We start from the raw sequence: 14,362 nt of genomic DNA on the forward strand, positions 1-14,362 counted from the left end.
TATGAGTTCATATAAATTTGGTGTTTGGCTTTGTGAAAGTGAAGATTGTTATGTTTTATCCCATATTAACCAATTTCGTTAAGGCTCGAATGAATAACTACCAAATAATATGTGTGATGATATTTATGAAGCGATGCCCCGAATAAGCCAACCGAAGGGACATAGAAATGAATTTGATACTTAACTACCGTTCATACATTTTTCAGTGTATCTGAAAGAAAGGGAAAACTTGGTAGCTAAAATTAACGTCGAGATTTTGTGATGCTTCATAGCTTGGTATCTAATTACATCAATTGAGCTTCCTTGTTATCGCAAAATTATTTCTCTAATTCAATTCAAACATCGCGAGCAAGGGATTTCTCCTTGATGACCATATGTAGAAGAGATTGAGACAACATAGATAGTATCCACATTTTAACAAAAGCATCAATCTTTTCCAATTGGGGTCGGTGGATTTGGCAGTCGGTGGATCGTATGTGGAGTCGATAGTTTCATAAGCTTCACAGTGAGTTAAACACAGAGCCCTCCATGAGTCATAGTTCAAGCATTATGAGTTAAGTACAAGAGGTATATGAGACTTGATATTAGTAATGGTAAAAGCTTTATGAACGAGGGGTGGTGCGTTGTCCATAATAGAAAGAAAAAAGTGAAAGAATTAAGGTTTTAACGAGGATAAGGAGTAGCAACAGATGGTAAGTAAGGGAATTATCGAGAGGAAACGAGAATACGAAGTTAGGTTGATATCATATTAATGAATATTACGGAAAAAAATTATTGCCTCATAAAAAGGTATATATATATATATATACAATATTATATGGGTCGTATACAAGATATAAACATGGGTTAAACCTACATAATATAATACAAATAGTAGGTCTACATTTATATATGACCGAACCAAACAAGTGTGCTTGACCTATTTTTATTGGGTTCAAAAATATCATATTCTAGACAAGTTGGTTGTTTTTTTTATGTTATTTTAAGTTTTAGATTAAAAAGTTGTTAGTTTAATCAAATATCCCTTATAAAGTTTATAAAATAGGTGAAAGTGTTTTTTTTACAACAAATATAAATATATAATTTATTCCTAAACTAACACTTAAATTTCACTTATGTCCACGATAAGATTTGAACCGTCAACCTCAAAAAGGGATGACAGCCATTTGATACCTTTGATAGATGAAGGTGTTAAAATGAACAATTTTGGATTATATAGTTGTCTTAATTAAAAGGTTATTAGTTTAGTCTCAATTAAAACAAAAATAATGGTAAAAAGCAAATTAAACAAAACAAGTAACTATTCTTTTGGTATTAGTAGGGATGAGCATTTGGACCGGAGAACCAGCCGGAACCGGTACCGGAACTGGAACCGAATAGAACGAGACGATATTCTTGTGGATTTTTGAAACCGGGAACCGGTAGAACCGGCAAAAACCGATACCATATATTACTATTTTTGAGGACCGGTTCCAACATTGAAGACACGACAAGAACTGATAGGGAACCGGTAGAACCATATGTCCGGTTTGGTTCCTATTTCAATGCTGATTCCTAGAGGTTAGTCAAAACAATTTAGGCTTTGTGCATTTTAATTATTTCTATAAATTGTTCGTGTGTTAAACAAAATTCTAATAACATTATGATACTTAAAATTTATAATAACATAGTTTAATAGTTTAATGAATGTACACAATTTAAATATTTATACACATTAAAAAGTATATTTTAGATTCTAAATTTCTAATTGTTTTAGTTGCTCTTTTTTTTACTATATTTTTTAATTTATGAATTTTTATTTTCGATTAAAAGATAATCAGAACGCAATGTTTCGCACCTTCAAGCTGTTGTGCCTAAAAACGACGCAGCCTCTTGTGACGCTTCCTGCGTAAAAGAGCAGAGCAGAGTACACCACTGTCGATGGCGGCGAATGGCGTGAAATCGGCGGTAACATCCCAGGCATACCTGGAGGGATCTCAGGTCAAACAAACTAAATCACTCATCTCTGAGCTATGCCGTCTGTTTTACAACCTAGGTTGGGTCTCCGGCACCGGCGGAAGTATCACCGCCAAGGTCCACGACGACTCCGTTCCCAAATCAGAGCAACTCATAATCATGTCCCCCTCCGGTATCTATTTATTTTTTAATCCCGTTATACTTCCATGAAAAAACATCTATATGCTGATTATCTAATTGAAGATTTCAAATTCATTGAACTTTGATATATCAAACTCGAACAAAAGATGAATTTCGGGGAATTTATGATAGGTGTGCAAAAGGAAAGGATGTTAGAAGAAGACATGTATGTATTATCATCAACTGGTGATATTTTGTTTTCTCCATCGCCGAAGCCTTACCCTCATAAACCTCCCAAATGTTCCGATTGTGCACCTCTTTTCATGAAGGTACTTCCTATTCCTAATTCAAACGAATGATTCTCAAATTATCGTTTCTGAATCTCAATTTTGACTTAACACATGTTCTTGTTCTTGTATCTCCCAGGCTTATGATAAGCGTAATGCTGGTGCAGTCATTCATAGTCACGGAATGGAATCGTGTCTTGTAACTATGATGGATCCATTGGCGAAAGAGTTTAGGGTAATACTTAACAAAAACAACATTTCATGCCATGATTGCATCACTGAGCTTTTATTTTAATCTTTCAGATCACTCACATGGAGATGATTAAAGGAATACAAGGCCATGGTTACTATGATGAACTTGTGGTTCCCATAATAGAAAACACAGCTCAAGAAAGAGAATTGACAGAATCTCTAGCTGCAGCAGTATGCTCTTTCTTTCTTCCCTTCACCTCATTTAATCACTTCAATCTTCAAATCTTTATATGTGATTTTCAATTTTTCCCCAATGATCAAACAGATTGAAGCATACCCAAAGACAACTGCTGTTCTTGTCAGAAACCATGGTATTTATGTATGGGGTGATTCGTGGATTAGTGCCAAAACTCAATCTGAATGCTACCATTATCTCTTTGAAGCTGCGATTAAACTTCATCAACTAGGCCTTGACTGGTCAACTCCAAGTCATGGTCCTAAACCACTTTTATGTGGTCAAAGTCAAACTACAAACCCATCTCATCGTTGTGTTGTTCTTGATATTGAAGGGACAACAACACCTATATCTTTTGTCACTGATGTTCTTTTTCCATATGCACGTGACAATGTGCAAAAACACTTGGAAGAAACATATGACACTGATGCCACTCAAGATGATATTAAATTGTTACGTTCTCAAGTAAGCTTTTCATAATTAGCATCTTTTTAGCAAATTGTATTTAACTATTTATATAAATTTGTAATTTTTTAGATTCGTGTTTCAGGTAGAAGATGATTTAAAAAATGGTGTTGCAAATGCTGTTACAATTCCATCTGATGAGGCTGGAAAACAGGAAGTGATTGCTGCTTTGGTTGCTAATGTTGAAGGGATGATAAAATCTGATAGGAAAATTACTTCCTTAAAACAGTTACAAGTAAACATATTTTATTATTTAGTTATCAAGAAAATCTTTTTCAGTTATATACAAAGTGGCTGAATCTTTGAGCTTATAGGGTCACATATGGCAAACTGGATTTGAAAAAAATGAACTCAAAGGAGTTGTTTTTGATGATGTTCCTGTTTCTCTTCAAAAGTGGCATTCATCTGGTATAAAAGTAAGTTCCCATTCATATATGAGATTTCACTTTTCAGCCTATGATTAAAAGTTTGAGTAAATTACATTTTGAGTCCTTAAATTTTTTCTCTTTTGCAAATTTGTTCCTCATTTGAGATTCTTATAACATTTTTTGTCCATATTCCTAGTTCAAGTAGGGACAAAAACCTCAACTAAGGTCCAAAATTGCAAAAGAAAACTTGTTAGGGACCAGAATTGAAAAAAAATTAACCATACCAGGGACTAAAAATGAAATTAACTTTGTTTATAAACAGGTGTATATATATTCAAGTGGTAGCAGATTGGCGCAAAGGCTATTATTTGGATACTCAAATCATGGGGACTTGAGAACATATTTAAGTGGATTTTTCGACACCACAGTGGGGTAATTTGGTCATTTTGCATATGTGTTTACGAGCGTTTCATATCTGTGTTCATGAATAAATCTTTAATTCATATTGTATAAATGACAGGAACAAGAAGGAAAGAAAAAGTTATGTTGAAATTTGTGAATCAGTTGGAGTTCATAAGCCTTCAGATGTCTTATTTGTTACAGATGTTTTTCAAGAAGCTGTAGCTGCAAAGGCAGCTGGTAGATAACACAACCATATACTTGATTTATTTTCCATGCATTGTTGGGTTGTACTTTTATGTACAACCCTACATTGCATCAAACCACTAAATTGGTTGAAGTTTTGTACTCTTTTTGTGTCAGGTTTGGAGGTCATAATATCTGTTCGGCCTGGAAACGGGCAGCTGCCCGAGAACCATGGATTCAAGACAGTCAAGTCTTTTTCGGAGATATAAGGGTGATTTTGGTAATTTGCTTCTTCTTGAATGGAATGTGTATTATATTTGTAGTGGGAAAAAAAATTGTCATTTGTGACATGGTTATATGATATGTGCAACAAATAAAAGTGAGGAACCTAGGGTGATGTAATCACTTTTCACCTTTAAGTTTATTAGTTTCACTCTTTTGACCCTTACATAATTTAAATTGGTCTATTTAGTAACTTTTCTGTACTTTTAAATTTTAATGTCTACAAACTACGAGTTATGTATCATGTAGTTACAAAACAAGATGGAAATGTCGTCCAAAAGCAAAAATCTAGTTTGAAATACAAAGAACTTGTCCAAAATGAAATATTTTTGTATCAAAATGAAAATAATTGAAGTAACACGTTTGTCAACTCAACCTTTAAATTATAATTGACCGATAATGTCATGAACTTAATTGGAAGTTACATATAACTGTCTTATGTTCACTCTGAGACCGTATGATAGAAGTTTCGCAAGTCCTTGTTGAGTTTCAACGTGTGATATACTTTTATCATTATTATCAAGTTTAAACTATTATTAGATTAATGTACTCGGTTGAATTATGTAACATGTATGGTGTATTTTTTGGTAAGAGATTATATAATGTTAAACAACATATTTTTTATTTTGACGCTAATTGCAAATCAGGCATCTTCATATAAACACTAATATGTCATTTTCGGAAGAAAAAAAAAACATTTCCATTTATCATACCAAAACGATACAAAGGCCAAGCATACCAATTACAAAAAGAGTAACACTCTCAGATGATTAGGCTTAAACTACATCAAAATAACAAATACACTCTAACTTAATGGTAATTTATCTTAAAAGCAAACTCGTTGTGAGATCAGTTCTCTTCCATTCAATTATCTTGGTGTTCCTATTTGTGTAAATATGAAACCCTAAAAAATGGACTCTTATTGTTGATAGGTTCAAAGAAACAACTAAATACTTGGAAAAAAAAATCTTTCTTTTAGTGGATGACTGACTCTTGTCAAGTCTATCTCATTCGTTTATAACTTCTCTATTTTTAATGCACTAACAAAAGTTATTGGAAGTTTCGAATGCATTAGAAGATACTTTCTTTTGGGTGGTGTCAAAAAGTAAATCAATTAAGTCATTTGGTAAAAGATGGTTCAACAAAAAATATGGGTGGATTTGATACTGGTTGATTAAATATGAATATTGCTTTATTTTTGAAATGGTGGTGGAAGTTGAAAGAGTGACCAACATTGTTTGTAGTCAAGCCATGATAACTACCTATTGGATAAAAGTTAATTATGGGTCTTTGGTTTGACATTTCAAAGATTTATGTGGATTTGGTGGAAGTTGGTATCAGTCTCAAGGATCTATTCTCTAGGAAAGTTGGAACTAGGGCAATACAATGGTTTAGAAAGATAAATGGGTGGAAAATGTGGCTCCATAAGATATGTTTCCTTGAATCTATAAGTTGGAGCCGGAGAAAAAAAAATGTATGATCTCTTATAAGCATTGTTGGTGATTTTAATATTATCAACATATTTTAATTTAATTAGTATTACTATCAAGACAAGCTGAGTTCATTTTACCATCTGAAACCAAAGGTGCGAAGTGCACACTCAGAATGATAAATATGAACTTATGAATAGGCAATCCAAAGGCAGCTCCCCTGGTGGGGTCTTGGGGCAACACACTTAGTGGAGCCCAAGGGGAAGAACCCCTGGCGGGGTTCCTGCTGATTAGAAATGGTCCAAACATATATTTCGCACCAAAAAACTATTGATGACACCATAATGATGCATGTTGTGGTTTTTTCTTTGTAACTACTATTAACCACCCTTAACTACCATCTTCCACATATAAAAGAGGATGGACGTCGCATGAAAATGTTACAACTTTCATGTAACTGAAAACTAATTCTTTGCATCTCTCTATCTCTCTAAAACGCAAGACAACCGATATATTTTGTGTTTCAGATTTGGAAGAAGCCTGAATTCCAAAACGATTATTCTTGATTTATCCCAAATAAGATTTCGTGATGCCCCCATGAAAGAAGGTCGAAATCATAGATTTTGGAAAGTGTATATATAAAACACGATCATTAAAGTATCCAAGTTATTATTGATATTCTTAGACCCAAATCAAAGAAGAATATTATCTTGGGACAATATTTTGTCACTAGGGCATATAATTGGAAAAATACACTTCGAAATGGGACAAAAGAAGTTGGATTTGCTTCCCTTATTTCACTTCTTCATGGTCTCTTTCCTCACCGTAATCTTGATGATTTGTGGATTTGGACTAAAGCCCCAAATGATGTTTTCTCACTTAAATCGATAAATGGTTTAACTGCAACATCAAAATATGCCTACAAACCTCCAAATTTAAATTAGAATGGATGGATGCCTAAAAGGGTTAATTGTTTTGTTTTGAGATTTTGCTTGAACCATATTCCATTATCTATCATTTTAGCTTTTGGCTCGAAGAGGTGTGCAAGTTTGAAGTCGATCATTTCATTTATGTTCAAATTATTGAGGATATCAAACCTCCTTTTTTATTGTTGTCTATTCTCATTCAATTTGGGATGCTATATTTCATCAAACTTCTTGTGATCTTGGGCCTCCAAAGTCCTTAGACATAATCAATCTATCTCACTCGATGTCCTCATCTTAGCCCCAAAACAAGAAAAAAAAATGTCGGTGCTATTATAGGTTTGATTTTTTGGTATTTATGGAAAGCCAAAAATGAATGTTTATTGAGGAAGGCCAAGATCAATGTCATTGAATTAGTGGAAGTTACTGAACTCTGTCTCTTTTCGTGTGTCAAGTATCAATGAAAATTTTGGAAGCTTAGTTCATTAGTTCGAGTCTTTTCTTCTTTTGCGGATTGTCGTTTGTAATACTTTAACTTTGTAATGGTAATTTCTTGCTAGCCCATTTCATTGAATGAATTATTTGTCATTTAAAAAAAAACTAAAAATGATTTACAATAATTACTTGTTTTAATTGATTTTCGAACATAGAGTTTAAAGTAAAGTAGTTGGCATAATTATTCTATGTGATACTATTTTGAACAACTTAGACAACCAGGAATAACATGGAGAAAACACCAATAAAAATTGTTTGAATTTTTGTAGTTTTTTGTATAATCGGTGTTTGTTATGACTTTTGATCTTTTTTAACCCCCACTTTGGATCATGATAATCTATCCTAATAAATAAAGATTTTTTTTGTCACATGTTACACTCTCATTCATTTTGTCACACGTCATTTGTGGTTATTTTAAATGAAAGTTTTTCCATATGTCATTTTATTGTTTTTTCCTTTTTTTTTTTAAAATTCCACATAGTATTTAAATTTAATAATTATAATAAATGTAATAATAAATATATATTAATTTCATTAATGCAACTTTTCTTCTAATTTTAAAATTCCTAAATTAAATCTCAATTATTTCTATTTATTATTTAATTTATTTGATTAAATTTAAAGAGAAATACACACTTCAATTTCAAAAATTTAATATTTTCTTATTATTCTTATAAAATTCACTCTTAAATGTTTAGACCTTCTTATTTATTTTTGTAACATCCGCGATTTAGGGGTAGGTTCCTTTTATACCCTAATTGTAAATTCTTGTCATTTTGGTCCCTAACCGAGTACGTTGGGTAGGGATGAGAGTGGATCCAAACCCGGACCGGTAGACCTAGACCCAAAAAACCCGGTAAGCGGTTAATAGGATTTTGTAGGATCGGAAATCGGACCAATATATAACAACCGGTTCCGGTTCAGTTCCGGGTAAAGTACTGGATAAAGTGAGTGTAGAACCGGAAAATCCAGAAACATTAAAGTAGGTCGGGTAAAACCGGATAAAGTAGGTCTACAACAAGGAAACCCGGAAAATCCAGAATGTTTTTGGTAATTACTAAGTGGTCTAACTTCAAAAAATTTCCACATTGATATCCGAACGTCGGGGGACTATAATTCATTGAATATTAAACCAAAAATGACAAAAATTATAGCCTAAAATCATTTTAAACTACATGTTGTAAAAAACATTATGATAATCCGACTTCAAACAAATTAGATATGCATTTTTAAAATTTTACAAATATAAAAATAAATTCAAAAATAGAAATTCACACCATTGATATCCCAATTTTAGGGAACTATAAGTCGATGAATATGAAACCAAAAATGACAAAATTATAGTCTAAAATCATATACAAACTCTAAACTACACATTGCAAAAAACCTCATGAGAATCTGACTTCAAACGAATTAAATATGAATTTCTAAAATTCACAAAAAAACATAAAAATAAAGCTGAAAAACAGAAAATTCATAAAATTGATATCCCGATTTTGAGGGACTGTAGGTCAATAAATATGAAACCGAAAATGACAAAATTATAATCTAAAATCATTTACAAATTCTAAACTACATGTTGCAAAAAAACCTTCTGATAATCCGACTTCAAACGAATTAGATATGCATTTTTAAAATTTCACAAAATATAAAAATAAAGCTGAAAAATAAAAATTCACAGTTTTGATATCCCGATTTTGGGGGACTTTAAGTCAATAAATATTAAATAAAAAATGACAAAATTATACTCTAGAATCATGTACAAACTATAAACTACACTCTGGAAAAAACTTTATGTCAATCCAACTTCAAATGAATGAAAATTAAAATGCTACAAAATAAACATAGCCAATCTAGAATTCTAAAGCAAACCAATGCATTCTCATCACAAATCCAAAATTAAGATTGAAAAACCAGATTATCAAATATTTCGACTTTCTAAGCTTAGCCGTTCCAAAAACGGTGGTGTTACGAATGTTCTAAAGAACCTAAATATTTATGATAATAATTGCAACGATATTTTTCTTTGAACTGCTTTAACTTTTTATTATCGAAATATCAAATTTGCCAACGTATTAACCGGAGGAAAATCAAGATCTCACCACCTAGCAATTGAGGACCAAGGAATACATTTCATGGCAATCGAGCAACTAACAAATAGACAATTAACATTCTCAAAGGACAAATTGCAGATGAAACTAAATAAGCTTAAAACCATATGCAATTAGTATTACGAAAACAAGCTTTTAAAATAAACAATCTCAAACTTCCATGACGTTAGTGGCTTGCTGTCGTAGAAAGTTTTGTAAAAAAAGTTATTTCGAAATCATAAATATAGAAGAATTTGATATGTTTGACAAATTGAAAGAAGCAGATTATACGAGGGCCCAGGCCCATATTCCACTTGCTAAGCATTTACTTTCTTTGAAGTTTGAACTTTGAAGAAGTAATGAATCCAATGCAACTTTCCACTACTCTCCTACAAATGGCTTTTAATCCAAGGATATGAGGTGTTCTTTCTCTTTTTAAGGTTAAAAATTTTAAGTGCATGTTTAAAACATAAAATCATAAATGAAATTAAAAGTAGCTACATAGAAAAAACATAAAATTTGTTGATTCCAAAAAAAATCCTACTCTCCTTTATTTCATCAAATATTTCTGGAGCACCACTAAACCTAGAAATCAAATAAATTGTGTGAATTAAATTTTTTAAGGAAACCAAACTTTATACCTTCTTTTTCTTCAAAAAATCGATCAGAAATCTTCAACTTGTCTTATATCTTTTTCTTTTTTCTTTTCTTTTTGTCAAATGATAATAGATGTTCGTGGGCAACTATAATGAATATTTGACCATACAGTTGCCATCAATATCGTTGACCCCACTTTTTTAATTTGAACTTCCTTTTGACTATACAACCCTTTAGACTTTAAACCATTTCAACAATCATTAACCAATTAATCTCTCTTTTGCACCTTGTACATTTGATAAATGGATTTGATCATTTTTTTTCATTGTTATTAGAGCTTCTCGTTGTGAAGATCATTCTTTTTGTGTAACCAATAGTCCAATATTGGTGAAAGATTTAATAATTTATATGTTGGATATTCAAATTGTAAGAAAAGAATAATTTACTACCTAAATTTATAAAAATAAGATAATTAAATTATCATATAACCGACCATATAGAAAACATGACACTTGAAGAAACTAGCGACACTATCTTACATTTCAAAAGGAATCGAAATGTGATCAATTTACATTCACCTTTTTTTTTATTTGAAAATTCAAGATTTTAGTATTAATCCAAAGATTAAATGAGGAATTAGTGCAAATTGAATGGATGATTAATTAAATTATTATTTTTAATTTCGATTGAAATAGAGAGATCCAAATTGTACAATTGAAGCAAAAGATCTCTAACATTAATCGTAATTAAGCCATTATCTAAATCGACGACTCCGATACCCGCGGCGAGGTCAACGGAAAAAGAGGCAGCAGCTGTGGCTCCGTCGTCGCATGTGGCGTCGCCGCCCTAGGCGACGGATGCAAATAAAATCCTTTTGCCGCAATTACCCTCTCTTCTTCCGAAGAGTCCACAATCGACGGTGACGATTTATTCAACCGGTCTTCGATCAATGGCGTCACCGGACTAAGAACAAGCGCCGGAAAATCAAGAATGCTTGGAGAGAGCATTTCATGGAGTCGCGGCGATAACCCATGACCATGGAGCTTCGGCACCGATGCGTTGATCATCAGCCCGTTTTTCAGACTGTTCCTACGCTCGTAGAGCTTGAATCCTTGTTTCTTCTGTTGACCGGTTTTGATCGGCGGTATGGATGTCCTCGTCGGCGCCGGATCTGGTTGGTGGGTCGGTTTTGATGATCCAGTTAGCATCTGTACTACTTGTTTGAATGAAGTTGTGTCTGCTTGGACGAAGGTTGTTGGGTATGGATTTGGTTCGGATCTTGAAACGGGTCTTGGAGTTAGTGGTGGTGTTTGGACGGCGCCACCGCCGGTGGTATGTCCATTGCTGTTGCTACTGCTTCCATGGCTGGACGGAGAATTCGTCGGTGATGGGTTTTCTCTTTCGTGTTGTTGTCTTGATACGATCTCCATTGATGGATTTTTGTACTACTTCGATTTGAAGATGAAATCGATGGGGGAAAAATAAAGTGAAAAACAAGAGAATTTGAAGAGATTGAGGTTTTGTTGGGGTGTCTGTGGACTACAGTATCCAACTTTGTGTCATCTTAGGGTTAATATTACATATTATCCACATGAATTTTGGTGTTCAATGCATTTAGCTCCTTCGTCTATTCATGTATGTATAAAGGTGTCAACTTGATAATTAATTATTTTAGTTTTTTGTTTTTTTGAACAAAAAGTCTATCGATTTCGAGAATCTTATAAACGTCTACAACAATCAAATTGATTTTTAAGAGAATGTAAAAGTTTTTAAATAGTAATTATCAAGTTAAAACTTATCTCAGTAAGTTTGTTGTTTAGTTTTTAGTAAGTAGTTTATAAAAATTCAATAAACTAATACCTAACGTTTTGATTACCGGAACATAAGCTTATAGGATGCTTTTTTTTTACTAAAATCAAATTTTGATTTTCAAGAATATGCATGGTTATATGATCAATATATTAAATGGATTACGTTTTAAGTAAAATATAGTTTGTTGCTAAAACAAGCATATGTTTTTATATGTTAGTTCGAGAATAATTGATCCAAAATTCTCTTAGATACAAAATGAAAGTTGGTGGCTTTAGGTATTGAGCATATGTATATCATATTCATAGTTGTGGTAAGAGAATATCATTATGTACTAAAGTGAAAAATATTTTATATATAGTGAGGTGTTGTGACAACTTTACCAAAGTTAATGGGTGGTGAAGCACAAGTGAATTTTTTGGTATTGTTTTTGTGGGTTACAAATGAAATAAAAAATAATCATAGGGGACAATGAAAAAGAGAGATTGACCTGTCAACTATTTTCTTGTCTTTATGCGACTCGTGTCTATGGATAAATGCGAGTCTAAACCCGGTGTGGATAGATCCAGACCTGAATAATCCGAAAACTGGTTAACGAGATTTTGTAGGATCAGAAATCGAACCGGTATATGTGAATCGGTTCCGGTTCGGTTCAAAGTAAAGTGAGTTTAGGACCGCCGGAGACATCAAAATGGGTCAGGTGGAACCGGTCAAATTGAATCTAGAACCGGAAAACCGGAATTTTTCGGTAATTGTTTAGTGTGTTGAATTTTGAAAAATTTCAGCTTTGATATCCCGACATCAAAAGACTGTAATTCATTGAATATTAAACTAAAAATGATAAAATTATAGTCTAAAATCGTATATAAACTTTAAAGTACACGTTAAAAAAAACTTCATGATAATCCTACTTCAAACGAATTAGATACGCATATTTCAAAATTTCATAGAAAACAAAACAATTTTTTTAAATAACTGAAAAATAGAAAATTTTCAGCTTTGATATCCCGATTTTGGGAGACTATAAGTTAATGAATATGAAACCAAAAACGAAAAATGTAGTAAAAAATCATATACAAACTCTAATCTACACGTTGAAAAAAACTGCATACTAATCCGATTTCAAACAAATTAGATATGTATATTTTAAATTTTTTACAGAATACAACAAAAAAAAAAACATAAAAACATATAATTTCTAGCTTTGATATCCTGACTTTGGGGGATTGGAAGTTAATGAATATGAAACCAATAATAACTATATTTTAGTCTAAAATAATGTACAAACTATAAACTACACTATGAAAAAAATATAATATCAATTCGACGTCAAATGAATAAGATATGCATGATTTAAACTTTTCACAGAAACTCGTTCTGACCCCTAAAATCGGTTCGAGTTCCTAACACCGATTCTGGTTCTTAAACCCTCTTTGTCTGGACTTAAAAGACCCGACACCCGGATAAATCTATTCTTTAAAGTCGAAACCCGAACCAATTCTACATATTATGGTTCCGGTTCAGTGTTTCAATTTTAAATCACATCCCTACTTGTTTGTATGTGTAAAGAGAAGCGAATGTATATGTTAAGAGGAGAGGGTTAATATTGAAAGTAATGATGCCAATATGTATCTAATTTTGATACTAATCTATTTAATTTTTTAATGATGATATTATATAATTTATAAGTTATAAACATTTTATACGTTTCAATTTATATAAACAAAATTCAATATTTGAATGTTTATGGTATATATAATTTAACACTTTATGAATATAATCTTAAACATCAATACATCTTTTTCATTACATTTTATTACTTAAGAAAGCAAAAGAAAATGATAAAATATGGACATGAATAAGAAAGTCTTATATATATATATATATATATATATATATATATATATATATATATATATATATATATATATATATATATATATATATATTATGGATAGGGATGTCAACGGGGGCAAACGGGGCGGGGAGTGCATCTCCCGCCCCCGGAATGTCCAATGTTCCTATGTTAGGTGCATTTCATGTACCCATTTTGTAGCTTTATTTTATAAAAGTACATTGCATATAGGTTTAAACTCATGCATTTTGCACGTTTTCGGGATTTTTCATGAGGCAATTTCATTCAAATACTTTTGTGATATTTTAGGGACTTTTGGAGGAAGGATATTGTTGGAGGAGGTAAATAAAAGTTGCGGACAAAATTTCAGGACTTACGGAGCACCGAGGAGCAAGATATCAAAGAAATGAGAAATTTGGCTTTACAGACGTTTACACGGCCGTGTAAATGGAAGCCTTGCGTTTACGCGGACCGTGTAAACGTAGATTTCTGCGCAGTATATTTTTGCGTTTACGCGGGCCGTGTAAATGACAGTGTTAATTTACGCGGGCCGTGTAAACGTAAATGCGGGTTTTAAAGCAGTTTTTCACCATTTTTAAAGGGGGGAACCAACTTTTTACCAAGGTGTCGATTTTGGGAGCAAAGAAGGCGATTTTCTAGAGGATTTTGGAGT

At 32.3% G+C, this 14,362-nt stretch overlaps 1 protein-coding gene and 1 pseudogene across 1 annotated transcript; one reads left to right on the forward strand and one right to left on the reverse strand.

The window, feature by feature from the left end:
• The first annotated feature begins 1,829 nt into the window (after positions 1 to 1,829).
• On the forward strand, positions 1,830 to 4,683 carry LOC145005427 (haloacid dehalogenase-like hydrolase family protein). The gene is made up of 10 exons (XM_078964510.1): positions 1,830 to 2,128; positions 2,269 to 2,405; positions 2,503 to 2,598; positions 2,667 to 2,786; positions 2,881 to 3,255; positions 3,341 to 3,490; positions 3,570 to 3,671; positions 3,946 to 4,055; positions 4,144 to 4,262; positions 4,386 to 4,683. Exons 1-10 carry the CDS (start codon positions 1,921 to 1,923, stop codon positions 4,475 to 4,477), a joined length of 1,509 nt encoding a protein of 502 aa, XP_078820636.1. The 5' UTR covers positions 1,830 to 1,920; the 3' UTR covers positions 4,478 to 4,683.
• Positions 4,684 to 10,676: 5,993 nt separating this feature from the next.
• Positions 10,677 to 11,628, reverse strand: LOC145006581 (VQ motif-containing protein 4 pseudogene; annotated as a pseudogene).
• Between the last annotated feature and the right edge of the window lie 2,734 nt (positions 11,629 to 14,362).

This window comes from Lactuca saligna, chromosome 7 (genome assembly GCF_052625555.1).
Source record: "Lactuca saligna cultivar CGN05327 chromosome 7, ASM5262555v1, whole genome shotgun sequence".
NCBI classification, from domain to species: Eukaryota; Viridiplantae; Streptophyta; class Magnoliopsida; order Asterales; family Asteraceae; genus Lactuca; species Lactuca saligna.